This window comes from Agelaius phoeniceus, chromosome 3, assembly GCF_051311805.1.
Source record: "Agelaius phoeniceus isolate bAgePho1 chromosome 3, bAgePho1.hap1, whole genome shotgun sequence".
Taxonomy (NCBI): Eukaryota; Metazoa; Chordata; class Aves; order Passeriformes; family Icteridae; genus Agelaius; species Agelaius phoeniceus.
The window spans coordinates 108732230-108758906 of record NC_135267.1 but is presented as its reverse complement, the minus strand read 5'-3'; the positions used below and the strand labels follow the sequence as shown (position 1 = coordinate 108758906).

The 26677-nt window shown below is 45.3% G+C and overlaps 2 protein-coding genes across 3 annotated transcripts in view; one reads left to right on the top strand and one right to left on the bottom strand.

Moving 5' to 3' along the window:
- The window catches only part of TP53BP2 (tumor protein p53 binding protein 2), a 56840-nt gene extending 55704 nt beyond the window's left edge, over positions 1 to 1136 (top strand). For both annotated transcript variants that reach the window (XM_054629392.2, XM_077176117.1), the window contains one exon: positions 328 to 1136. In XM_054629392.2, coding sequence (XP_054485367.2) covers positions 328 to 369 — 42 coding nt within the window. In that variant the 3' untranslated portion in view covers positions 370 to 1136. The remainder of the gene's footprint in view (positions 1 to 327) is intronic.
- CAPN2 (calpain 2) lies at positions 240 to 26311 on the bottom strand. The gene is made up of 21 exons (XM_054629393.2): positions 26030 to 26311; positions 25248 to 25317; positions 18863 to 18981; positions 18349 to 18482; positions 17335 to 17503; positions 15363 to 15446; positions 13984 to 14069; positions 13264 to 13338; positions 12505 to 12665; positions 12026 to 12195; positions 11412 to 11423; positions 9693 to 9904; positions 8698 to 8734; positions 8004 to 8069; positions 6606 to 6663; positions 5590 to 5654; positions 4408 to 4476; positions 4000 to 4078; positions 3631 to 3747; positions 3165 to 3223; positions 240 to 2563 (listed from the first exon to the last, which is right to left on the bottom strand). The coding sequence occupies exons 1-21, from the start codon at positions 26264 to 26266 to the stop codon at positions 2540 to 2542; spliced, it is 2103 nt and encodes a 700-aa protein (XP_054485368.2). The 5' UTR covers positions 26267 to 26311; the 3' UTR covers positions 240 to 2539.
- Between the last annotated feature and the right edge of the window lie 366 nt (positions 26312 to 26677).

Here is a 26677-nt window from a genome sequence, read left to right as displayed (position 1 = left end):
CACTGAACACAGAAGTCTCTTTACTTACAAAGCCACGTGTTTTTCCTGGCCCACCCATGTGGGTAGAGCTGGAAGTACTCAATTATGTGCTGTTCAATACCTTCCTTTAGTACTGACACAGTTAGTATTTTTTAAGCTTGTCTAAGACTGCTAAATTCATATTTGTCAGTGCCCTGGGTGTTTTTTATAACCATGCTTTTGCTACTATGGGTTACATTAGAATTGTAGCACCAAAGAGAGGGGTTTTTTGTTCCTTTATTTTTCTTTTTAAAAAAGCAACCTTTTAAAGTACTAAAATTTTAAATCTCATTTCTGTTTTACCCTCAGCTGTATCCAAGGATTAAACCTAGACAAAGAAGCTTGGCATGAAATAGTACAGAAGCCAGATTCTTGAAGTACTAATCATGGATAACTTACAGGAAAAAAAGTCGATTTTGTGTTGGTTCCAATATCATGAGACTTATTTCAATGACAATGTAATTTGAAAGCTATGAAAAATGTGCTCTGAAAACAAATGAAGGATTGATGCATTAGCAAATGGATGAGGGCATTGTACAAGATGAAATAATGCTTACAAGCAAATGAAATTCTGCTGCCTTTGGTCAAATCAAGCCATTATGTTCAAGTACCCACCCAGCTGGCTTCAAACATGGCAGAAGAGAGTTTCACTTCTTTTCTGCATTAAATACAAGGACCTTTTGAAATTGCCATTGAAGGAATCATCATGAAACAGACAACTTGGCTTTGTCCAAATTTGTCCCGAGGCTTTTTCCAGATGGGAGAAATTGAAGTGTGTGCACAGCACCCAACTGCTTATTGCTAGAAGCAGAATGTTTGTTAAAAGAAGCTAAAAAAACTGAAGTGCATCTGAAGAGTGACAACCACATGACCAATCCATTAAGCAATAACTTTTAAAAAAGCTGTAGCATCTTAGAAATTTTATGTATTCAAAATATCATGTGCTGTAACAGAAATGTAGTTTTAGATTCCTCTTTTTACAAAGAGCCTCATGTATTTATTGTATTTTGTACTTTGAAGACTAAGTGTAGAAACTTTCTGTAGTCCTTGACAATGTACTTGTTTTTACTCTTCTTGTTTACTTCACCATTAAACTTTTGTCTCCTCTTATGCTTTAACTCTGGGTATTTTAATAGTAATTTTTATTAGAAATGTTACTAGTAAGACACACTGTTATTGTACATTGCATTAATTTTCATCTACTTTCTCTATTAATCTGAACCCCTCCTCCCCCAGCCATTCAAGGTAGGTTTTTAAAATTTGTGCATTTAATATTGAGATGAATCTGTTATGACACATTGGTAAACTTCAAAGCTAAGGGACATACTCAAGGAAAAAACCCAACTTGGCACAAGTATTTTCCAAGTAAAGCCTTTCCTATAGAGCTATCCTTTCTATCTTTCTATTTGGCAATAATTTGATACTGAACAGTATTTAACAGAGGAGCAAATAATTCCTTAAGGGTATTTAGAAAGTGCCTTCTAGGTAAGTCCTACTGCTTTCTGAAAAGGTGCCCATAAAGAACAATTAGTTTCTAAGGAAGAAATTTCCCCACAGTTCCTCAGGTTGGGAAGCTAAAGGCAGCAGCATTGAGTGTGGGGTATATAGTATCAGTTATCTATCTTAGAAACCTTTGGCTGTTCAAGCATGAGTCTGTAAAATTACCAGCTTATCTAACATTTCATTAACTGCCACGCATCCACAATCAGCTCCAGCATGCTGGTTTTCCCCTTTAAAGGGCATCAGCTTCTGTTCCTCAAAGCAAAAGGCTCTGCATGTGCACTGTGATGATTTATCTCTAACAAAAAAACCAAAAAGTGCTTATTTTCAGCAGAAATAACAGTCTGGCAAATTTTATTTCTACTTTTTTTTTTTTTTTAAATTTAAATACTTTCTTGTATTGCAAAGGAAGATAAATAAGATACAGGAACTCAAGATGCCATCTGAAAGCATGGGCTTTCTCTTGGAAAAATCTTGTTGCCAACAGCCCCCTGCTCCAGGCACATCAATGCTCACTTTGGTAATAGATGTACTTGCTACTCAAATTCTTTAAAGAATATTTAACTAGGATAATGCTGGGGCACTATCTCTGAGTACAGGTGTTTGGATATGCATTACTATCTCTTTACTAATTTCAGATATGCAGGATGCTGTTCAAAAAGCACTTTTTAAAACCATATTGTCCAGCTATAATGAGCTTTTCTTCCTGAAGTCCTGTAAAATGCCTTAAATACAAAGATATTAGCAAAGCAGTGTTTTCAAAACTTGCACTGAGGATTGATACTAAATTAAAGCCTTTGTCCAGGGGCTGTATGATATTAGGCACAGACTGTCAAACCCATAAAAATGAGGTTGCAGGTTCTTCTGTGGAAGTAGAATGCTTTTCTTCTTGCAATTGCATGCAAAATCTGCTTGCTTTGTGTAAGTTAAGGCACATTCATGTTTGCATGTTACTTGTATGTAGCTTGATTATCTTCACCTGACCATGCTCTTGTTGAGGTCTCAGGCTGATGCCCGTGGCTCAAATGACAGTGAAGCACAGCCACTGTAACAAGAGAGAGGAAAACAAGGTTAAATTTAGTGAAAAGACCTGTAGCAAGCATGCATAGTTGCATTTCTAGCATACAGTCAGCCTGTTGTTACTGAAGTAATTTTAGAATCTTTCCTGAGTGTTTGAAATTTATATTTCACTTAAATCAGAGTTTTGGGATTCTTAGGTTCAGAAATAAAGTTATGTTCAGGTAATAAGCAAGTCAGACACACGTAGGAGGGTACTTTTCTCCAAACTTAGTCCTTTCTACAGGGCACACATGAAAGGCAGAAAGAAGCAGATGTGAGCAAGACTGTCAGTCTTCCCTCCACAGCTGCACCTACATTTTGGTTTGTGGACAGAAAAAGCAGGGAAGAAGCCAAAATTACAGCCAGCAAAGGGATAAAGGGCTTCTGGTGCAAGTAACTGTGTCTGTTAGAGAATATGTTGTGATGCAGGTACATTTTTAAAAGTTAACCTCTCTGAGGCTGCTTTTGTAGATAAATCCAGCACAAATGTGAGTACTTAAAACCAACCATCCTCAGTCAGACTCTACATTTCCCCCCCCCCCCCCCCCCCCAATTAAAACAAATGTTTTAGAGCTAAATGAACTTACATTAACAAGGTTCAATTCTATTGTCCCACTTTTCTCAGTATCCAGTTTCCTGAACATTTCTGTGGTTGGAGAGAGATGACAGACAAGGGTAAATACAGGAACTAATTTGAAAGTCTTCCCTTTCTTTGTGCTTCAGGATCAATAAGGAATTTAGTCCCAGCATCTAAAACTTGACAATGGCCTACACTCCAAATCAGACAAAATCATTGTGCAGGAGCAAGACCGAACATTTTTAATTGCTCTCTAGTATTTTTTAAATTTTTAATCAATAGAAGAGTTGTTTACAGGGAAGACTCTCTGTGGTTCAGCAGCCTGGCCTAAAAGACTGATTCCTGGATCTAGGAGAAGCCAGATTAACATCTCAGCTTCGAATTTGTTTGAGCACCTTATCCTGGGCTTCATGGACAGTTTTCCTGCTGGAATGCCGAGGCAGCAGAGCCTGCCTGGTTACTGAGGGTACACTCACTGAACAAGGTTTCGAGCCGAATCAAACAGCGCACGAAGTTGTCAAAGTCAATGACGAGATCCTCGTCAGCAAAACGAGCCACGATGACCTGATGTAACTGGCAGTTCAGTTTGAACCCTGGAAATACAATGCCAAGGATTGAAAAGACTCTTAAAGACCAGTAAGGACTTTTAAAGACTATTTCCAAAGAGTAAACAAAGGTACAAAATGAAATGCCTGATCCTGCATGGTGGCAGGAGAGGAAGGCTCCAGAGCGCCCAAAATTCAGTAAGTTAAGATGGGACTGTATGGCTCTGAGCATCTCTCAACCCTGCTTGAAACTGATGGAATCCTATAATAGAAGAAGAAGAGACAGATCAATATAAATACCTGCTGTTTCCAGTGCCCTCCTCATCTCATACGAGTTCATGGTACCCGATCGATCCACATCAATTTCTCTGTAAATTTTCTGCAAAACACAAAACCCAAAGGGAAACCTTGATAATAATGCAGAGCGTGGTTTGGCCTCTGGCAGAAGTGAAACATCTTCAAATGCAGCCTTTAAGCACTTTGCAACATTGATCTGAAGGACTTGGTACTTACTTTTTAAAGTCACTTTTAAAAGAAATTGATATAAGTTTTTTTAATGCAATAGCCAGAGCAGATAAAGACAAAACCTGGGGGACTACAGACACACAGTCTCTGCTCTGGGAAAGGTGACTGTGCACATTGTATGGCACAAATCAGTCTACAGCCACTTCTAGGTGTGATTGTTCTCCCTGAGGGGTTGTGCTTTACCTGGTATTTCTGAATCTTTGTCCAGAGGGTGTGGAACTCCTTCAGTCCCAGTTTGCCACTCCCATCATTCTTCTCTGAGTTAAGGAAGTTTGTTCAGAGGGAAGAAAAAGGGGTTTCCTCTCCCTCTGCTGGGTTTACTTTCATGGGCAGTTATGGCTTAAAAAAAATTACAAACAGAAGAGGGATTCAAGTCCTCTCTGAAAGACTTGTCCTCTCCCCAGGCCTCATCCTGTTGAATAGACAGTTGTTGTGCAAACTATCTTTCTAAATCATTAAGATCATTAATTTAAATCATGACCAGCTCATATGCACTTTCTGCACCCCTGCTTCAGGTCTCTGTCTTTCCACTACAAATATGAACGAGCCAGGATGATTCCATTTTGTTCTGCACAGTGGGTTCAACACCTACAGTTACTGGAACACAAGTCCTGGGTCTGGGTTCTAAACAGGAAAAGCCACAGCCAAGCCTGTTATTTGGAGACCTTCAGCTCTTGAGCAAACAGCTAACAAAAGAACCTGGGCATGGCACTGCTCCCAACACCTGCCATGGAGTGCCTATGGACTGCTGTATTTTACACCAAATTACAGAAAAGTATCACCTTGTGTTGGTAATTTTCCCTCTTTCCAACTCTGCAGTTCAACTCCCACTGCACAGAGAAGCTGAACACAACTATTCTTAGACCTGAGCCTTCATCCTACACTTCTGCCTGTATCTTTGGAGTAACAGTTCCTAAAATCCTGCATACTCTCTGCTTCCTGTATGGCATGTCAAAACAAACCACTATATTTGTGTCCCTCATTTTCCATTTGCTAAGTCCCTGTGGCTTTATGATGCTCTTACCAACTCCAGCCAGATAATAGAGAGGTGAAACAACCAAGGCCATCCTCACCATGCTGAGAGCCTTTTCCCAGCACAGACATCACTTTGTCCCCAGCTAAACCAGAACACCCAACAACTGGGAAGGCTTCCAAGCAGACTTTGTTTGATAATGGATTTTCCCACTGCCTGGGATAACACACCTCTGAACAACAATGACAAGGGAGTGGTTTTCCTAGGGGAGTCAGGGTAAAGCCAGCTTCTCCACCTCAGGAGCTATTAGTACACCAGGATGGACCCACCAGGGAGCAGGGGCAGCTGGCACAGGAAGGGGAATGTCATCTAGGAAGAGCTTTAAAGGATACATCTAACAGGTCAACCATTATTTTGCATGTCTCAATACTAAAGCCATCAGATTTAATATCTTGGCCTGTAAAGAAAGAGCAAAAGACAGAATTATCACTGCATGCTGTACCACAGCACCTTCCTAAATAGCTCATGAGCTCTCCAGCCAGCTTTTATTTGCCTCCAATGGTGCCATCCTTGGAGCTGGGATGTGTCCCCAAGCAAACAGCCTGAGTAGTCTGGTCTGTAAGCATGCTGCAGGAGCAAGAGACAGAGACAAAAGCTTTGCTGCTCTTACTGTCTGCCTGCAAAGTGGACTTCTGTGGGCAATGTGGGCTTCCAGCTTATGAAGATCAGCAGGAGGTGGCTTCATCAAAGGCTGAAGATGAAGCCAAGCTTGGTAGCCAGCAACAGCCCATTGCTGGTTACTGGCTGCTGCACCACAGCCCTGACCACCTGCTAAGATTTCACTCTGGAAATTAAAGAGACACTTATTTCTCCAAGCACTTGTATCTTGAGCACAGTTTAGCAGGAAGGAAAATAATGCAGAGCCAAGCTAGGAATCTCTTCACAGAAACAGAAGCCCGGAGTTTAAAAGCTTCTCTTTCTCCTTGTCCTCCTTAGGGACACCCCAGACCATTGGCTGGGCTACTGCTTGAATCACTCCTGGGTGGTTCAATTCCAAAACAGCAGCAATATCTCTTTTGATTATTGTCATGGATTATTCAAATCCACCCCTCTTCCTGGCAGCCAATTCCCAGTGGCAGATGCTGGGATAAAAGACACCCATCTGTACCCTGCCAAAGCACACATCTTGTGAGACACCTTCTGGGCTGGCACAGCCCCAGCGTTTCTGCAGCCCCCTGAAGCAGCAGAGAGAGCACATGGTCGTGGCCATATGGAGAACGAAGCAGCAGGTCTGGGTCAGAGCCCAGGCTCTGACCCTGCCCAGGTCAGCAGTGCCCTCTGTGCCCCCATAGCCACTGTGGAAACCTGCTGGTGGCATCTGAAGCTGCTGGTGGAGGAAGGCACTCACGTTTAGCCAGGATTTTATTCAAGATGCTGCGCAGTTCGAAGGCAGAGATTTCTGCATCCTGTGGAAAAGAGGAAAACAAATTTCTCACCTTGAGCTCCTTTGGGTAAGCTGGCCAATTTCTAACACCCCTTCGAGTTCAGCTCCCTTGAATGGAAGCAGGTGGGAAGCTCTCCCCACCTCCTCCCATTACCAGGAGCACCACCAGTTCCCAGAGATTTGTGGCATTCTCTGAAAAATCCCTTCGCCCAGGATTTTGCTCCTGGGAAGTTGCGAAGCCTCAGAGAAAAAGGAAAACAATTCTTATCTCATTTGTTTCTCCTGTGTTGTGCTCATGTGGATTGGGTTTGGAGATTGTTTACCAACAGGTGATTGTTTCATTGGATTCTGCTGTGAGTTGTTTTGACTCTTTGGCCAATCAGGCCCAAGCTGTGTTGGGACTCTGGAAAGAGTCACAAGTTTTCATTATTATCTTTTTTGCCTTCTGTAAGTATCCTTTCTGTATTCTTTACTATAGTTTAGTTTAGTATTCTTTGATATAATATGGTATAATAAAATAATAAATTAGCCTTCTGAGAACATGGAGTCAGATGTATCATTCCTCCCTGCCACGGGGATCCCTGCAAATCTAATAGAGATTAGCACACCCAGCAGCAAGGTGTGCCTGAGGCAAGAGCAGCCTGGGGAGAAGCCCAGCCCAGCCATATGCTCTGCCCAAGGACAAAATTTGGGCCCTGCAGAGATAAAAGTCGAGCCCACAGTTCAAAAGGAGCAGAGATTGTTCACCAGGAGCACTCCCAAATCCTCTGTGGGAGCAGGTGGGTGACTGCACAGGTTCTGGGATGCACAACTATGCTCACACTTGAGAGCTGACTCTGCACAAGAACTAAACTCTGTCCTGGGGAGGCAACTCTCTTACCAACTTATTGTATTTGCAGGGTCCCCCATGGCAGGAAGGAATGATGAATCTGACTCCATGCTCTCAGAAGGCTAATTTATTATTTTATCACACCATATTATATTAAAGAATACTATGCTATACTATACTAAAGAATACAGAAAGGATACTTACAGAAGGCTAAAAAGATAATAATGAAAACTTGTGACTCTCTCCAGAGTCCCGATACAGCTTGGTCCCAATTGGCCAAAGAGTTAAAACAACTCACACCAGAATCCAATGAAACAATTGGATTCCCCATGACCTGTGGGGAAATAATCTCCAAACATATTCCAAAGGAGCACAAGACAGGAGAAGCAAATGAGATAATTATTGTTTTCCTTATCTCTGAGGCTTCTCAGCTTCCCAGGAGAAAAATCCTGGGCGAAGGGATTTTTCAGAAAATGTGAACGTGACACCCACTCACCAGGATGCCAGTAAGATATTACCAGAAAAACACTCACATTTCCTGCTAGCTGCCCAAAAAGCTTTTTAAAGCTGGGTTCGATGTCATCTTCACTGATCTCAGTCTAAAAAACAGAAACAGAGAGTGTCAAAAGGGGGAAAGTTTCTGCCTGAGACAGACTTAATGCATTTCCTTGCCCTTAGTGAAAAATTCAACTGGTGAGGTTGAAGGTACAAAGTAGTTTTTACTGTGATTTCATTCACTTTTATTTTCAGGGGCACCTCAAAATACTGGCAATTGTAAATGGTGGAAAAAACACCCAGTACACATGGAGTAGCTGCATTAGTAGGCAAAGCATCCCCAGCTCCAGCAAGACTAAACATATGGTGAGCCACTAGTTACTGCTGGAACAGTATTACATGCAGAAAGGGCCCTGCTGCTGAAAGCTGCACTCCTGGAGTCTTGGAGAACAAAGGGAATTTCCTGGGGCTCCAGTTAATTCTTGAGATGTGCCTCTGCCTGGGAAGTCTAAGTTCTAGATAAAGGACAACACTCGTTTCCATTATATTCCTGAGGATATTTCCATTTGCTTGACATCCAGATATGGATATTGAAAGATCTTTTCCCATTTTCCCATAGTGGGACAACATTTCTTGATAATGCCTATAGAAAACATCACCCTGCACAAGGAACTGGCACTCCAACCCCTTACAACAAAATTATCTCAATTGAAAACATTTCATTTGATGTACCTCATCAAAATTGCCTTCAATTTCATCATCTATCACCCTAGAAAGAGAAAGAAATCAATATTAAAATCAAAACAAGTCATGTTTATGATGCTTTTCCTTCAAGCTTCAGTTAAAGAGAGGTTTTTTAAAATATGGAAATAACAATGAGCATTCAAAAAAATTACTGGATTAATTAGCTATGGACACAGCATAGCATAGAGAAAGTTGTATTTTACCAGCTGTGGCAACAAGAGTTTGAAAAGACACTATAAATTGTAGTGCCACAGACAGGATTTTGGGGCTCACACAACTCTTTGGGTCTTTTTTGCCTGCTTAGCACAGGACCAGGTTCTTGGGGACAAATCAAACTTTAGTCTAGTCATTTCTTCTTTAAAACAGAAAAAAAGTGAGAGCCCTAAAGTAATTCTGATGTGTCTCATGCTGAGGGAGCACCAGACCTACAGATGGCACCCAAGAACTCCTAAGGGCCCATCAAAAGCTGAATAATGGATTATTCAATCCAACAAACACCCTGGGTTTCCCACTGCTGCAGGAATATGCAGCAAAATATTACAGGACAGAGGAAGGCTTCTGCTTGCTTTGAATCAAGGCAACTCAATCCAAAAGAGCCCACAGTCCTTCCTCAGGCTTTAGCCCAGCTGCTCTTTAAGATGTCACATGTCTAAGCCTTTTAATTTTAATTAAATAGGAATTGGGATAACAAAAGCAGTAAAAATAAAATTTTAAAACGAAAGAATATAATAATAATAATAATAATAATAATAATAATAATAATAATAATAATAATAATAATAATAATAATAATAATAATAATAATAATAATAATAAATTGGGATAACAAAAGCAGTAAAAATAAAATTTTAAAACTAAAAATATAATAATAATAATAATAATAATAATAATAATAATAATAAATAAATAAATAAATAAATAAATAAATAAATAATCTCCCCCACGTGCCCACTGCTGTAATATGGTCACCACAAGCTACCCACGTGGAGTTTGCATTTTTTTCAGAGAAGACCCTGAGGCAGAAGTCTCCATTCTTGTCGGGCTCAAAGGTGGAGGGCACGATGATGTATTCCCCTGCAGGCAGCTTGAAGCGGTTCAGCACCTCCCGGAGGTTGATGAAGGTATTGGATTTTTCCCGGGCTTTGTTGGTGAGGAAGAAGTTCTTGCTCAGATGAATATTTGTCTGGCCAGAAAACTTAGGAAAAGCAAAGAAAGGGAGAAAAAAAAACAAACACTGCAGTCTTCATGTGTTCACGTTTACAAATTTAGAATAGCTTAGACATGTCTGGGGAAAAGGAAATATAAAAGATGTCCTTGAAGCCAATATATTCAGCTTGTCAGAACTGAAAAAGAAGAGAAAGGGAGTGGCACTCCTGAGATGTGGCTGCAAATGTATTTTGCAGATCATTGCAATAAATCATTCGGGTCATGCTTTTGTTTTGCAGATGATGATGGGTGGCTGAAGACATTGGGCACATTCTTCCACCAATCATTATGCTTTAAATTGAGATGGCACATGAGCCATGTCCCTCTGGTCCCCACACCTGGTGCCACCTGCAGCTCAGCTCTGCCTCCCAGGCCAGGCTGCCTCAGAGCAGAGCCTGCTCATGGAGGGCTCCAGGGATAAAAAACCCCAAAATAATGAAATAAAATCATATTTGGAGTGAAACATCTAGTGAAAGGTGTCCCTGCCCATGGCAGGCAGTTGGAACTGGGTGATCTTTAAGGTCCTTTCCAACCCAAATCATTCTGTGATTTTGTGATCTTCCAGAATGAGCTATTTTTGCAGAGTCTTACAGGTGGGCTGCTTCAGCTCTAGAAGCCAGCTTCAGGAATGTGCATCTTTCAGAAACCTCCTCCTTCCTCTCCTCCCAGATTTTTAAGAATGAAGAAAGAATTTGAAAAACCTGTCAGACCTGCTGCATAATGGGAGATAAAACTTCACCTTCTGGGGTAAAGAACAGTGAGAATCAGTTTTCTTATGGAAATGAAATATTTGGACAACTAGGGTGAGTGACAGAGTACTGCTAAGGCATTTAAAAAGTACATAAGAAATTTAATTAACCAGCAGCACCATTTCTTTTCCTGATGAAACCATACTTTACATAAAAACCACTGGTTTGGGCACAGCCTCAGGAGCCACAGGATGCCCCAGCTGCTTCACACAGACCCACCCAGGGACAGCAAAACCCAGTAATGGGGTTACCCAGGGGTTTTGCTGAGCTTCAGTCCTTGCTCTGAGGAGCAACAGCTCAGAGGCATTGCTGCATTGCCACCCCTCTGTGACCCCCAGGGTGCACTATTAGCTGCCTGCAGGTAGAAATAGAGAGAAACCAAAAAAGGTGGTGCTTAGGGAAATGAATATAAACACCTCCTTGGAAAATTATTCATGAGTCAAACATGAACTCTGTGCAAACCTGGAAAAAGCAGCTCTGGGGGAGCAAGTGTGGGGCTGAGCTGAGAGGAGAGCCACAGAAGAGTTGCTTTGGGGAGTTTTTGCAGCACTGAACACTCTTATCCCAATAGAGGACACTCTAAAAATGCAACACGATCTCAAGACCCCTTCCAGAATCAATGGCCTCTAACTGTAGACTCCGTGCAGTCATGTTGTCCTGCAGGGAAGTAGGATCCTCTGAACCTCTTCTTCCCACCAGCCACTGAGCCCCAGCTCTGCACCTTGACCACCAATCCATGGCACATACCTCTGGGGGCACCTGCAGGGAGAAAAGGACAGAGTTATTTGCTGGTTGAATGGTGAATGGCATCTCCATCTTCTTTTCACCATTATTTAGCAAGGACAGCCACATTCTTGGGGGAAAAAGCAAAAAAAAAACAAAAAAGGCAAAACAAAAGAAAAAAAGACTTGGCTTGGCTTGAGAGGAAGATAGGTGTTGAGCCCACATCACCCAAGGCCAAGTGCTGGCTCAGCTCACAGCTCCATCCCTGAGGCAGGTGAGGCTCACCTGGGGCAGCATGGCCACAGCCACAGCCAGGCTGGTTGTGGCTTCCTGCTGAATCTCCTCCCTGCAGCCCAACAGGATTCTTATTGTAGGCTCAATTTCTCTACTGTTTCTCCCCATCTCCTCTTTCTTACTCCTGGCTCTCTGACCTTTCCATCATCAGGAAAGGAGGCAGGGGTTAAGCAAGCACAACTCAGCTTTTTGTTTCTTTACAGCCTCCTTGCTGCAGCTGCTGTCCAACTCAGCCCATCTGAGTTCTGATGGAAAGCCCAGTCTGGGAACTGCACTATCCCATTTATGGGAGAGATTAAATTAGATTTTCCCTTTTCCTCCCAAGCCTTGTTAGCCTTCCTTGCCTCATAGATGGCAAAGCCAATGGTGTGCATGTCCTCGCCCATCTTCCTCTGCTTCCGACGGTGCTTCTGGATCAGCCCAATGAGGAAAGTGCAGCCCCCCTCAGGATCATCAGGGTCCTCATCTTCTTCCTCCAGCTTGATCAAATACTGAGGATTCGTCCAGAACGTGTCTGGGAAGTGGATTTAAGCAAACTACTCAGAAGCTTCTTTGATAGCAACCATGATGACATTTAAACATGTCAGAGGTGACAGAGGTGACTCTGACTGCCAAAATCAGCTGTTAGAGAGAAAACCAATGCACTGCCCTGCCCAATCCCACCCCAGCCTTTACAACCACAACAGACCCTCATCAGGGAGCCACATTTCCCACACTTTTTGGAGGTTAGTCCTAGATATCCCATAAGCCATCCCAAACCATCTCCTGGAAGCTCCCAGAGAAAGTACAAGCACACAAGTAAAAGGTTTCCACATTTTCTTACTTGGGTAGTTCCTGCAGCCCCCTGCAGTGGCTCCTCTCCTCCAGTTGCCATCCAGCTTCTGCAGGCTCCACTTTTTGTACTTGTCACTTGCCAGGGTGTCTGGAGTCAGGTTGCAGATCTCCAGGCGGGAGTAATGCCTCAGGAAGTCATTGAACGCCATCCTGTGGGAGAAATGCCACTGGCAACCTCTCTTCAGCAGGGTTTTCCATCCCATTCCATCACCTTGTTCATCCTCCCTCCCTGCCACCAGGGCTTGGGGTGAATTTGCACACAAACTGGGAGAGGTTGTTTTGCATGAATAAAAGCAGAGCAGCTGACATTCCCTGTCACCATCATATTTTCTGAAAAATCTCTTGGCCCAGGATTTTTCTCCTGGGAAGCTGAGAAGCCTCAGAGAAAAAGGAAAACAATAATTATCTCATTTGCTTCTCCTGTGTTTTGCTGCTTTGGAACATGTTTGGAGATTGTTTATCCAACAGGTGATCGTTTCATTGGATTCTGCTGTGAATTGTTTTGACTAAATGAACAATCAGTTCCAAGCTGTGTTGGGACTCTGGAAAGAGTCACGAGTTTTCATTATTATCTTTTTAGCCTTCTGTAAATATCCTTTCTGTATTCTTTAGCATACTTTAGTATAGTATTCTTTAATATAATATAGTATCATAAAGTAACAAATTAGCCTTCTAAGAACATGGAGTCAGATGCCACAGGGCACCCCACAAATACAACAATTCCCTTCTGCTGGAATATGACACTCACCAAAATTCCCCATCCTCGTGTCTCCTGGTCAGTCGCTCCCGCACCTCAGGGTCAACACCACTCCAGTTTGGGCAGCTGGAAGAGAACCCCACAACAACTACAGCCCATGGGAAAGGTGAAACTCTCATGTGGCTGTTCTGGCACAAGATCTGACTTTTAGTAGTTCCAAAATTCTCAAATCACTGCAGAATTAAAAATAGATGCACTTGGCACATAAAATACCTCACTTCTCAAATATCCAAGGTAAAGGATGAGAAACAGAGTGTTATTTTGAGAAAGTGCAATGTCTGGACTGAGATAGAAAAAGGAAGAGTCGGAATAAAAAGTGCCCAGCCACAGAAGTGACTAAACTCCAGCTTTCATGGCTAACAGCAGAAATGGACTTTTAAAGCCCTTTTAGAAAGTGAGTTTTCAGAAGCTCACCACTGAATCCAGGCTTTTAAACAAGCAGAAACTACAGGGAGCTTTCTAGGATACACCAACTAAATCTCTGCATCTTACACAAAGGCTGGAATTTACATGAAAGGCACCACACACTGTGATGGCTACCAGGGAGATGACAGCGAGGGGATGCTTCTCTCTGAAACAGTTCCACGTGAACACCACATCCAAACAGGACTTACAGAGGAATTTCAGGTAGGGAACAGACAGAAAAGCACAAAAACACAACTGGAACCCTGCAGGAAAGGGCTACTGGCAACAAGGAAGCCATTGACTCACTTGTCATTCCATTTCCCAGTCCACTCCACTTCTCCCCAGGGATTTCGGATTCTGATCAGCTTCTGCACGGTTCCTCGGAAGTTCACCTGATGGGGTCAGAAGTGGATGGAGAGGCACCAGGGACTCAGCACCACATTCCCTCCCTCATCCTCTCCAGTAATTAAAAACGTGACAGAGCAAGTATGTCAGTGCTGGGCATGACAACATGCACACATTTGGTCCAAAAGACAAAAGTGCAACTGGTTCTGAGTGAGCTTCACACAGCCAGGCTTGTCCAGAGAAGTTTTACAGCATGCACAAACCAAAGCCCATGAAAACCAAAATGACTGATGTGTGCTGCTAAAAAATCACCTTTGATAGGCTTACAAGCAAAGGGAGTGTAAAACTGCAATACAAAAGCCAAAAAAGCAGGTACAGAGATATTTCTCAAAGACATCACTAAGATACAAATTGTCTCTTCACATTCAAATGCCTTTTTACCTCCGTGTTTATATGTTAGAGGAGCCAGGACTGAGACTGGCCACAACCCCTCTGACCACACCAGTGCCCCACAGAGCAGCAGCCTCATCCCCTCCTCTTGTTATCTGCAGGTCTCTGCAGTCCAGAGATGACACCCCAGATGAAATATCCTTACAGAGTCTGCACAGATCTCCAAAGGAGCAGCCTGGATAAATCATGCCCACTTGTGAACTAAGGTGAACAAGCTCCCTCTTCCCTGCTTTTGCTGTGAGAAGACCAAATGCACACCCACAAACCAGCACAGCATGTCAGCAGCTTTCTATACCTCACCCTGAACTTTCAAAAAGTATTTCAGAAACAATTACCAGTGAACTAAGCAAAAACCTGCTGCACACATGGAAGGATGCCATGATCTGCTTCCTTTGTTTTGTCTTCACCAGTCACCCACTCTTGGGCAGGCCTCTTGTGCTTGGACACCAAGCTCAGCTGAAATAGCTGAAATGTGCTGCTCAGCAGCCACTTTGGGGACAATAATACTTTTTTGTTGTTGTTGTTGTTCAGGACACTTCTTGCTGTGCTTCTGAGGTAAAAAAAAAGTGTGGCCTGCTGTACAGAAGTTCACTGAAGAGCCTGGCCACCAGCAGAGGACAGCATGCCTTCTGCACAGAGCTGCTCAGCACCCTGCTCACTGGGAAAAAGCCATGCTCATGGAATAAGAGGGGATTGTTTTTTGGTCAAACACCCAAGAAGGCAAATCTGTGTTTATCCAAAACATGCCAACTAATCAAGCATTCCTTCAGAAAGAAGAGACTCACAACCCAATCCAGCAAAATGGGTGACACTTGGGAATTTGAAGTGTTGAAGATGGGTTTGTGGCTGCCCCACACAGACCCTGCTGCAGCTTGGGGTGGCACACGTACCTGCTCTGCCCCGGTGACCGAGTACGCGTGTCCCTTCACCAGCTTCTGGGAGGTGACTGCTTCTGTTTCTGCGGCACTGGTGATCTGCAGGGCAAAGGACATCACTGACTGCAGCTTCCCATGGGCAGGGGATCCAGCAGAGCAAAGCTTCCCCCTCCAACAGAGCTGTCAGCTCGCTGGGAGGCTGCAGGAGTGGCTTGGCTGCTGCCCCACAGCCACAAGAGTGACAGAGCAGGGAGAGGGGACAGCAGCACGTGGGGTGGTGCTGGGATCCCAGGGAATATGACATGTTTTTGACATGGGGTGCACACCAGAAGCCTGGCACTGCAGCAAAGTTCCCTCCTGCTTCAGAACACTCAATGTGGTGCAGCCACTCTTGTGCACCTCCAAAGGGGATGCACACCATAAACTCCAAATTCTCAAAGAACCAGCAGAAAAACAGGGAGTGACTGGTGTGAGGCTCCACTGGGATCACATCCAGCTCCAGCAAATTTCAGGGTCAAGACAACCCCTGCAGCTCCAAAGCAGGGTGGGACGTTCCTGTCCCTTTCCCCAGCCCTGGGATCTGCCCTGCAGGGCAGCAGGGGAAGAGGCTGAACACTTTGGATGCCATTCCTACCTGAGGGCACATCCCTCTCAATTTTTCAGAGCCACTGCTTGGGCAGTCTGGCCTTTAAACACTGCAGAGAAAAGTCACTTCTTGCCAGACAGTGAATGTTTAACCACCTATGAAACATCTGGCTGTCACTGTCTTTCCACCATTTCAGAAGTGTGTGACCTCTAAACAAGCATATTTGAAGCTTAAACAAACAGAGAGGATTGGATGGAGCAGGCAGGATTCCTGCTGTCAATTACTGCCTAACAGCATACTCTCCATTTAATGCTTAATCTCTGTGTCTCTATTTCTCTTACAGAAGAGAAGGAAAGATTTTACAAGCTTTTTATTTTTTGCCAAGGATAAACTCAGCAACAGTTAATTTACACTACAGAAAGTGGCAGCACTTATCAACAACATAATATATTTACTCTCCCCCCCACCCACCCAAGGGATTTGTATAAGTCTGGGGCAAAAACCCAGATGTCAGATTCTTATCTAAATGCAAACGAGTAAAACAGGCCTTGAAAATACCATGAAGTCAAATTGACATTAACCAAGCACTTTTCCTGCTGTGAAGCTTCCCTCTCCTGGGACTCTGATTTAACTTGAAAAATGGGAGGAAACATTTACATTTATATCATGAATGGAGTTTTTGTAAACAATTTACCTTCCCTTTAGACATAACTAAGATGCAATCTCATTTGGGAGGAGGGTGATTACCACAATAACAATACCTAGACTCATTTCATTAAGGCTAAAAGCAATGCTGAGTCCTTGAAGGCAGGGCCAAAACTCCTCTTTTCTTTCCCATGTGGGTCCAGCTTCTGACAACGTGTCTTCCCATAAAACCTTTCAAAGGTCTGGCAACAGTCCGAGCTTCTCTGCTTCAAGAACAGAGCCCAGATTTTTTGGGAACTTTTTAGGTACAACTTGTGCAACAAAAAGGCTGCAGCAAGGATGGGCATTGTCACCTCTGAGCACCTGACTGCAGGAGCCATTAGCAGCAGCTCTCTCAGCCTGTGCCATCCTGCTGCCAGGCTTTCTTAGGAACACAGATGCCCATCAGCACCCCTGACAAGTTCCCTGTGTGATTCATTACCCTCAACCTACCACACAGCAGAAGGTCTCATGGAAGAAGCACAAGGGAGGGAATGCATTTTTTACATCAGCTAATTAAGTTTAGTTTCAGCCTAGCCCCCATGAGGGCACATGTCTGAGTCACAGCTGTGGGTGAGATTCTTCGGGCACAAGGCAGAGCAAGGAGCCACAGGCAGAGGGGGCTGGCATGCTGTGTGCAGCTCCTGCAGGTGCAGCACAGCTCCATCCCCAGCCTGTGTGCGCAGCAAGAGCCCAGAAATAAACCTGCTAACTCACATCAATGGAGCAGCCAAGGAGAGAGCCTTTCTGGAGTGCCTTCTGGATGATCTTGAAGAGGTTGGGGGGTGGCTTCTGCAGCTCGTACCACTCTGCAATGCCACCAGTGAAGTCCTCAAAGCCTTCGGTGGTGGTGCCACCAGAGAGGGACTCATAGGAGCCATTCAGCCTGCACAAAACGGAGGACAGACACAACCATCAGGCTCCCTGCTCTCTTCTTATCACACATACACAACCATCAGGCTCCCTGCTCTCCCCTTCCTTCAGGAGAGGCACTCAATGTGCCAGCTGTCACATCATTGCTGCTCATTCAGCTTTGCTTCTTAGACCTCTGTACTTGGAAAACCCAGCACAAAATATTAAACAATCATGCATACACCTTGCAGGTTCAGTCGTATCAATGACAGGAATAATGAACACTATCTGATGAAAAAATAATATGTTAAAAAAAAAATTACAACCAAACAATTTGCCTCTCTAGTTCCACAGTCTTTAAATCCCTTTAACAGTTACGGGTCTGAACTTCAGAAGATCTAAATTTCTTAAATCAATTCAAAATAGTAGAGTTAGAGGACAGAACTCCTCTCTGGCCATCCCAAAAATGGAGATTCAGATATGAGCACTGAGCACAGACCTGGGCACACGGACTGATGTGCTCTGCACACTGAAGCACTGGCGGCTGCCAAGCCCTCAGAGGTGCATAGAGCACACAAAATGGAGCTTCCCAGGCTCTGGTGACAGCAGGATGCTCCAGAACAGCCTCACCATGAGATGCAAGAGCTGCTTTTCTTGGCTAGCAACAAACCCAACGCTTTTGGCTCCTTGTCTCAGGCATCTGTCAACAGAGCGGTACCAAAGGAGCCATTGTGGGATACCCCAGCAGAGAGCCATTTCCTGAGACACCCCAGAGCTGCAAAGGCTAACAAGCAGACTGACACTCTGAATGCACAGTCACCATGCAGCTGGGGGTGCTGTGGGGGATGTGAGTGGGAGGAAGCCTGGCCCCTGACTCACTTGGCATAGGCCTTCTCCAGCAGCGCGCTCCAGAACTCGCCGCCCTCGGCCGAGTGCACGAAGAGCAGCTCCCCGTTCTTGGTGGGCAGCCTGTCATCCACCACCACGTCCACCCACTCCCCATACTGCCAGAACTGAGGGAAGAGAGCACAAACATCCATCACCATCCCATGCTGATGCATGATCACCATCCCATCACCGGCATATTTGTCTTTGAACGTCGATGACCCTGGAGAAAAGCAATGCCCACGTCCCAGCCGGCTTCACCCCACCCTGTTCAGGGATGCACATACTCACATACCCTTCCTCAGGGAGGAAGGACCACAAAGGCAGCCCCTGCTCCCAGATCTTTGCTTAATGGCCTTGTTCCTTCCACCACCCTTTTTAGATGTCTCCTTTTTTCTGTCTGGCTTTTTGACATCCCACAAAGCCATGCCAGGAAACATCACACATGGATACATAGCCAGCCACATTGGCTCCTGCCACTGAGAGGAAAAGGCTGTTTTCCACATACCTGGAAATGGAAAATTCCTGCATATTTATCCTGGAAGCTCTGGTCTTTGGGAACAACACGGGCCAGAATTTCTTCATTCAGGGTGAGAGAAGCAATGGCTGCCAAGAGCCAACAATCTCCTGTAAAAAGAAAAGGAAAAAAAAAAAAAAACCAGACAGCATTCATTATTCAAACTTTAGTTTTTACGCTGCATCAGGATTGTGCATTATAACCAATAATTCCCTTCTCCAAGGGAAAAGTTTAATAAACAAGTTTTTAAACAAGTTTAATAAACATGTTCCTTGTTATCCAGACACATGTCCTGCAGGCAAGCTCCCTTTAAGGTTCCTTGCCAGCCTCCCTGCAAACAGGAGCTCCTTTCACCTTACACATCTCTGGAAGCTCTTGCTCCAGGCCTGTCTGTTTAGTCCCATGTCTGGTGTCCAGCACAGTCACCAGAGAGCCAGGAAAGGCCTGAAGGCAGGCTCTGTTCCCAGCCCCACACACCTCCTCATCCTGCCTGGGATGGAGCCAACACCCACCAGCCCAGCCCTGCACACCACAGGCTGCCTGGACAGTGTTTTTCCACACCATCTCCTGCCACACAGAGGGAGGAAGAGACCTCAGCTCTGTAAACATTACATCTCTACTTTCTGGAATTCTTTTCAGAGCCCAGTTTTACTTTCCCAGAGCAGTCACCTCTCTGCTCAGCCATGGGCCTCCTGCAGCCCATTGGTGAGGTGGTCAGAGATTTACAGAGCCAGATGATATTGATGCAGGGCACCCCCAACGTGGTGAATAATGTGCTCTGACTCTATGATTTCAGAAGGCTGAACAAATGCTTTATTGAGCTATATTATATTACACTAATTTTTTAAATTATATATTTTACATATATATATATACACACACACACATATATATATATATATAGATAGATAGATATAATATAAAAATTATACTAAATTAAAGAGAACCCATGGCTGTCTGGAGACAGTCACAACACAGCTTTGACCCAATTGGTCAATCAATCCAAACAACTCTCACCAGAGTCCAATTAACAAATCACTTTGGGTAAACAATCCCCACAACACATTCTACATGTGCCAAACAACAGGAGCAACAAGTAGAGATAAGAATTGTTTTCTCTTCTCCCTCTTGTGGTGCCTTCCCCAGGAAAATCCCTTGGAGAGAGAATTAAGTCTCTCTCTGTTCAGAGAATGTGAATGCCACAAGATGATGCCCTGACTGCCACAGCCCAACACAAAACTCCTTGTTACCATCCCCAGATCTGCTGTTCCCTTGCTTTGTGAACAGGGGGCAGTTGATATTGCACAAGAGATCCCACAGGAGAGTCCTGCAGCATTGCAGCTTCAATGTGTGAATCTGCCACGGCTGTCAGCAAGCAGCAGTCCCTACACAGCCACCTCTCTGCCATGGGAAAAGGCTCAAAAGCTTATGAGTGAGAAGCTGGGATCCAAATGGGACAAAGTCTCAGGGTGAATGAACTCTAAAGCAGCTCTGGAGGTCCAAATGCATCACTCAGGCCCAAATCCATCACTGCTCAGACAACACCAGCAGGAGCATGGACAACCTGCAGCTCCCTCCAGGCTTGGCACAGCTGACCCCCAGCAGCAACATCTGTCCCACACTTCTTTTCACATCTCAGGAAAGGTAGAAGAGGTGAAGTTGCAGAAGAAAAATAATAATCATAATAATAATGAATAATTTCAAAACCTAAGGTGCTTTTACTGCTTCACAACCCGGAGGGGAAGAACTGAACATAAAACTTCCCCTTCAGCCCCACCTCTGGCTGCTTGTACTGGAATGGAAAAATCAGCCTGTCAGAGAAGTTTTCCAACAGGAAAGTCACCTTGCTACTCTCCTGTGACAGACCATGAAGCAATGATGAAATTCCTCTCCCTGCTCTGTCACAGCACATCCAGCTGGCCCTGCAAAGTGGGGACTCCTCTCACAGCCTCCTTCAAGGAGCTGAGACCTCCTCCCTGGGAGCTGCATCCAGAGGCAGCACTACCCACTGCAAAGGTGTTTGCTGGGAAAGACAGAGCCAGGAGGAAAGAGTCTGGCTCAGAGGGCAGCTGTCACACCGTTCTTCCCAAGAAATATTAGTATTTCTATTCCACAGCCAGGGCAGGGGCTGGGCAGGCAGGGAGCAGGACAGGGAGAGCAAATGAACAACCCAAATGGCCACAGCAACTCAGGAGGGCTTGCTCAAGAAGCTGATCAGGCCTCCAGATGGTGAACATACACTCCAGTGCTGTAACACATCCTTGAGTCATGCTTCCCCTGGAGGTAAGAAGCAAGGAAATTCCAGGGGAAACACCCTCCAGAGCACCTCCACGCCCACAAGCAGAATTTATAAAGAATTTCCTTGACTTTCCAGCTGTCTCATCAAGGCAGACTGAAATTACAGCCTGTTGTAGAAATCTCTGTTGAACCTTATACTGGTTTCTAACAAGAATTTGGAATCAAACACAAATCTTAACTCTGACAGCTCTGGGCAAGGTCCTGAGGTTTAAAGGCAGCTGCAGCATATGTGGAAAACATCCTTTGGTTTCCACACTTAAAAGTGCCCAACAGCCAGGACTTCATCTCTACCTTGTGAACAGCCATCACTAAAATAACACCTGATGATTCCAACTCTGGATGAGAACAGATCTTGTGATTCTACCTGGAATCTTAGCACCAGGCAAGCTTGAGCAGGGTATTTACCAAATAGCCTGAACTTCCAGAACTGGTGCTTCTGCAAGGTTCTTGACAGTGATTTTCTTTTGATAGGGAAGGAAAGTCCAAGGAGAGGCTGACAGAAAGGATGCTTAGAGCCTGAAAGGAGTGTTAGCAAGGCTACATTTATCATAAATAATTTTTGTAAGTGAACAGTAGGCAGGACAAGGTTATCAGAAAAGGGAATATTCTCAGGCTGTGAGTTTATCTATAACATATATTAACAAGAAGTGCTATTTTTTGTCCTGTCATGCTTACTTTTTCCTGCTTTCAATGTTTTACTTGTAATTTCCATATACTCATCTCTGCATTTACCTAATCTCCAGCTCTAAGAAGAACATTGGGGGAAAAAAAAAGTAATTGCAAGGCAAGCATAAACAGCCCTAAGGGCTTAAAATTAACCATTCTGGAAAAAAAAGGCAAACAAAACACACCCATCAAATGCCTGAAGGGCTGTAAGCAAAAGGCAGCTCCTCTGGTCACTGCACAGCTCATGTAAGAGTATGGGGTAAAAGGAAAAATGTACATTCTGCCAATCACAGAGTCATCATTATTTTAAAGCAGTCTTAGATTAACAGCTACAGAATGTATTTATATTAATTAATTAATATTAATTGTGGTATTAAATAATTAAAATATTTAATTTTATTTTAATTTAATTGCAACAGTTAATAAAATAATTATTAAGAATTTAATTATTAATTAATTTAATTAATACCACAGCACTCCAGAATGTTTTCTGGTTACAAACACGAGGCTGTGGCAACCCACTGGCAGTGGAGTGGCTGTCAGCATGAGAAAACCAAGGGTCTGATTTTGGAAATTCAACCTCTTCAATTTGTTATTTTTTCACACCTTTGTTACGTGAGGAGGAGACACCTGCATGCAAACAGCAGCTGGGAGATCCCATGCTGTTTACACCCCAGTGTTGTGATACCATGGTGACATCCACTCCAAAAAAAAGGTGGCTAAGGGTGAACCAGGCTTCTCTGGCTTTGGAACCTCCCCTCAGCTGTAATGAGTCACCACATCCCACGTGCTGCCCTTTGGAGCCAAACACCATCACTGACTTTGCAGGTCTGATACTGCAAAACCAACTCCAAATCCTCTCCTTCAAAAGTTTCTCCTAAGGAAAAAAACCCAAAAAACCAACAAAACCCAACAACAACACACCAAAACAAAAAAAACCCCAAAAACCTCACAAGGCCAGAATAAAGGATAATCCAAATCCCAAGGGGCAGAACTTTGGTGTTTGGAGAACCTTTTCTGCACTGATGATCAGCTATGCCTTACATGGATCACAGTTTCTTATAGTCCAGGTCCAAAGCAATTGAACAGATTTATGCACCTGGCCAAAGACTCCTGAGCTGAAAGAAACCCTGCTCATTAGCTGAGCTGTTTGGGGACACATTCCCTGCCAAGAAGCTGCCATGCAGATGTGCTCTGGATGCCCCATCTGTCCCTGCAGCACTCCAGAAGTTCTGAAGGGCTCAGCAACAGCACCTGAAACTCCCCATGGGCACAGGTCTGTTGCTTTTTGATCAATCCTTTTGGAGGATAAATGAGACTACAAAAGCTTCCCATAGAAAAGAAGCAGGATAATAAAAAGTACAGGTTTCCAAAAGCACCTGGCATCTTCCAGTGCAATCTTCTCTAGAACATCCTGAAATGTGATGGGACATGAACATTCAAAGTAAATACAAACCTCAAGTAAATGTAAGCTTAAGCAAATTTCTCAATAGAAATGCTGATGTCAGATAAGGCAGTGGAAAAAAAGACAAAAAAAAAAAGAAAGCATTTGTACAGTGCATCTGCCAGCCCCATTGTGTGAAAGAGCAGAGATTCCATCCAGGCTCTTAGGAACTCAGTGGCTACACAGAGATAAGATCAAAAGCATCTAATTTTTAATCAACAATTGTCACACAAGACCAAAATCCTGCCCAGATTAATGAGAAGACAGCCAGGAGAGTCATTGCAGTACTTAGTGACAGTGAAAGAGGAGATACAAACAAGAGCACTGACAACCTCTGATTCAGATTCAGTCAAGAGTACAAAAATACCAGCTGTGAGTCACTTCATATCCTCTGGTGATACCATAAGCCCCATGAGAACATCTGACTGCTCCAAAGAGCACTAGGGCAGCAAATGCTTTCATCAATTTAAAAACAGAGTTTGGTATTAGCAACAGCAATTTCACAACTTGAAAATTCATTCTTTCATTCCCATGCCCTTGCTGCCACAGCATCTGCAGAGAAAAGCTGGAAAAGCAGAAGGCAGAAAGCAACTGACTCCACTAAGATCTCTACAGAAATGCCAGATGTTGAAATGGCATGACAGTAAACTTTAACTTCAATTTGAAGACCTTCATACCAGAAAGTTTCACAATAAAAAGAGATAACAGATGTCTGGCACGTGTGTTTAAGCACTGGGACATGCTTCATGCCAAAGCAGTCATGGTGGGAGACATGGTCTAGGGTGGAGAGAGCGCAGGAAGGAAGGAAGCTGGTGACATGGCAACACCCCAAGGCACAGCAGAGCCAAACCCACACCACCAGTGATACTGGGGCATGGGCAGAACCAAGTTCATATCTAAGTATTTTTACTGTAATGGATTTTTTTATACAAATTGCATCTGGTTGTCAAAGCACTAACCTAGAAACCATATTTTTCTGAATGAAAACATAAGCACAAAATATAAACTTCTCTGCCTGTTCCATTTTTGGACGCGAACCCGCAAATAGCAGCAGTGGGACTAGAAACTAAGAAGTGGCTGTGTGGTGAATATTTGAAAGCAAACAAAGAGAATTTGGTTCCTTTGCCAAGTGCAGGAGCACAGCACAGCTCATATTAGTCATGTTTCCTTCAGGAGAGCTCTCCCTCAACCACACTATCTGTCTAATCCAAACTCCTCTCACTACAGCTATGGAGCAGGAGCCCACTACTGCTTTCATTTCACTTTAGTTCTTCTCCTCATACCTCTGCAGACATCCTCCAGCTAAAACCCCTCCTGTCAGGCAAGGCAGGAGAGAGGCTTCCACACTGGGATAGCTGTGCCCTCACAGCCAGGCTAAGCCATTTGCTCCCCACTGTCCCCTGGCACTTCCCTGCAGCTCCCAGAGCTTCCCTGGAGAGCCCCACCAAGGGGCTGCCATTGCACGAACTGAGCAGAAGCCTTGGCAAAAGCAGAGGGCTCACAGGCTGGCCCATCCCTCCTGAGACACCCCAGTTTTTTGTTCCCTGAGAGCTGGGAATCCCCCATACAACTTCTTTTCTCTCTACAGCAACTCCCCAGGTTTCAGGAGAGTCCTCCTGCCCAGCAGAACTCTCTCCCACTGGGGAAAGGGAAGTCCTGCTATGCACACAGCTGGCTGTTAAATGCAGAAATGAGCCAGGCTGCTCTCAGGCACATGGATATGGATGAGAACATGAAAGGAGCTGGCCATGATCAGAAAAGCCATCAGGAAACCAGCGTGTGCCACCCCTGCTTGGTGCACGCAGAGAGGCTGTGCTCAGTAACTACACACATGCAAATGCCAAAGGAAAGGTGAGAAAGGTCTGGTTTGAAATGAATGGAGGTGGGAGGATGCAAAAGGAGGTATTCACAGCCGTGTATAAACCGTGGTGGCCTGCACAGAAAACTCAGCTTTGAGCCCCACCTTACCTAAGGCCCCTTGGCAGATGTCCGTGCGAGTGGCTCCTCCCGCTATGAACTGGGGGTTGGCACACAGCTCCTGGCAACAAAACAAGCCCGGCATTACACCTGGCCACAGGCATTACACCTGGCCGCAGGTGAGGCACGCAACGAGGCCACACTTGCAGCAAATTAACCAAACCATTGACCACAGCAGCGAGCACCACAGAGATGGAGCAGGGCAGGAACGGGTGCGGGCTCCAGACACAGCAAGCACAGTGAGAATCACGCTGGTGACCAAAGCTCGGGTGCAGCCAGCTCACTTCACAGGACGTGCGGTGCATTTTCACATGCACAGTGCACACACTGCTCTGCCATTACCTCCCCACCACTGACCACACCAAGGTCTTTCAGAAGTGCCTGGAGGCACCCCGGAGTCCACCAGACCCCATGGCTGCTTCGGGAATAAACCGCACGGTGGTCAACTCTGGCTCTGCTGAGGGAAAGAGTTATCGGAAGGGACAGCCCCAAGCGCTACCCAAAGCCATCTGTCCACACGGGGAATTCTGCATGGAGAGCACAAAACGACTTTTGTGACTCGTTTGTTTCCCAGGCAGAGCCAGCCACGCTGCCAGCCTGTCCCCGGAGCAAAGGGGACCCTGCGGTGCCCGGAGCATCCGCACGCCCCGCGCCCCGACCGCCGCCCCCGCACGGCTCAATCCACCCCAATTTAGGGGCTGGGGGAAGCGGGAAGCCTGGGGATGCTGTGGAACGACGCTACCGAGCATCCCCCCATTCCGCCGCCGCCCTACCGTGGGTCTGCGCCAGACGACGCCCTGTGTCTTGTGCGAGCGGGGCCCCAGCTCCCGGTAGCCGAGGGCGGTGGGGCCGGCGGGGAAGGAAGGGTCCTGGAAGAGCCGCCCCTCCTGCAGGCACTGCTGCCGCAGGGCCCCGAAGCGCTGCCCCAGGTAGGGCACAGCCCGGTCGTGCCGCCCGGCGCCCAGCGCCACCGCCCGCTCCTTGGCCAGCGCCTCCGCCATCCCCGCCATCGCTGCCGCCGCCCCGCCCCGGCTCGGCACGGCTCATCCCGGCTCGGCACGGCCCGGCCCCGCCTGTCAGCCCTCCCCTCCCGCCCGTGCCACGCCGCTGCTCGGCCCCGCCGCACCCCCGGCGCGGCTCCGGCCTCTCCGTGCCGGGGAAATTTCCCCTGCCGGTCTCTGTCCAGCTGTTGCCCCGGGCGGGAGCATCTCTGCCTCAGCGGGCGCCCCAGCAGCTTCACACCTGCGCCGTCCCTGGCTCCCCTGGATCCACGTGTAGGCATCAGTTCGAAAAGGCTGGTATTTTCCGTGTGAAAATCAGAACTATCCGTATCAATTCTCTAAGTTTAGGGAAAAAAAAAAGTAACCAAAACACAACAAAACCCCCCCCAAAACCAGCAAAAAAACCAAAAACAAAGGAAG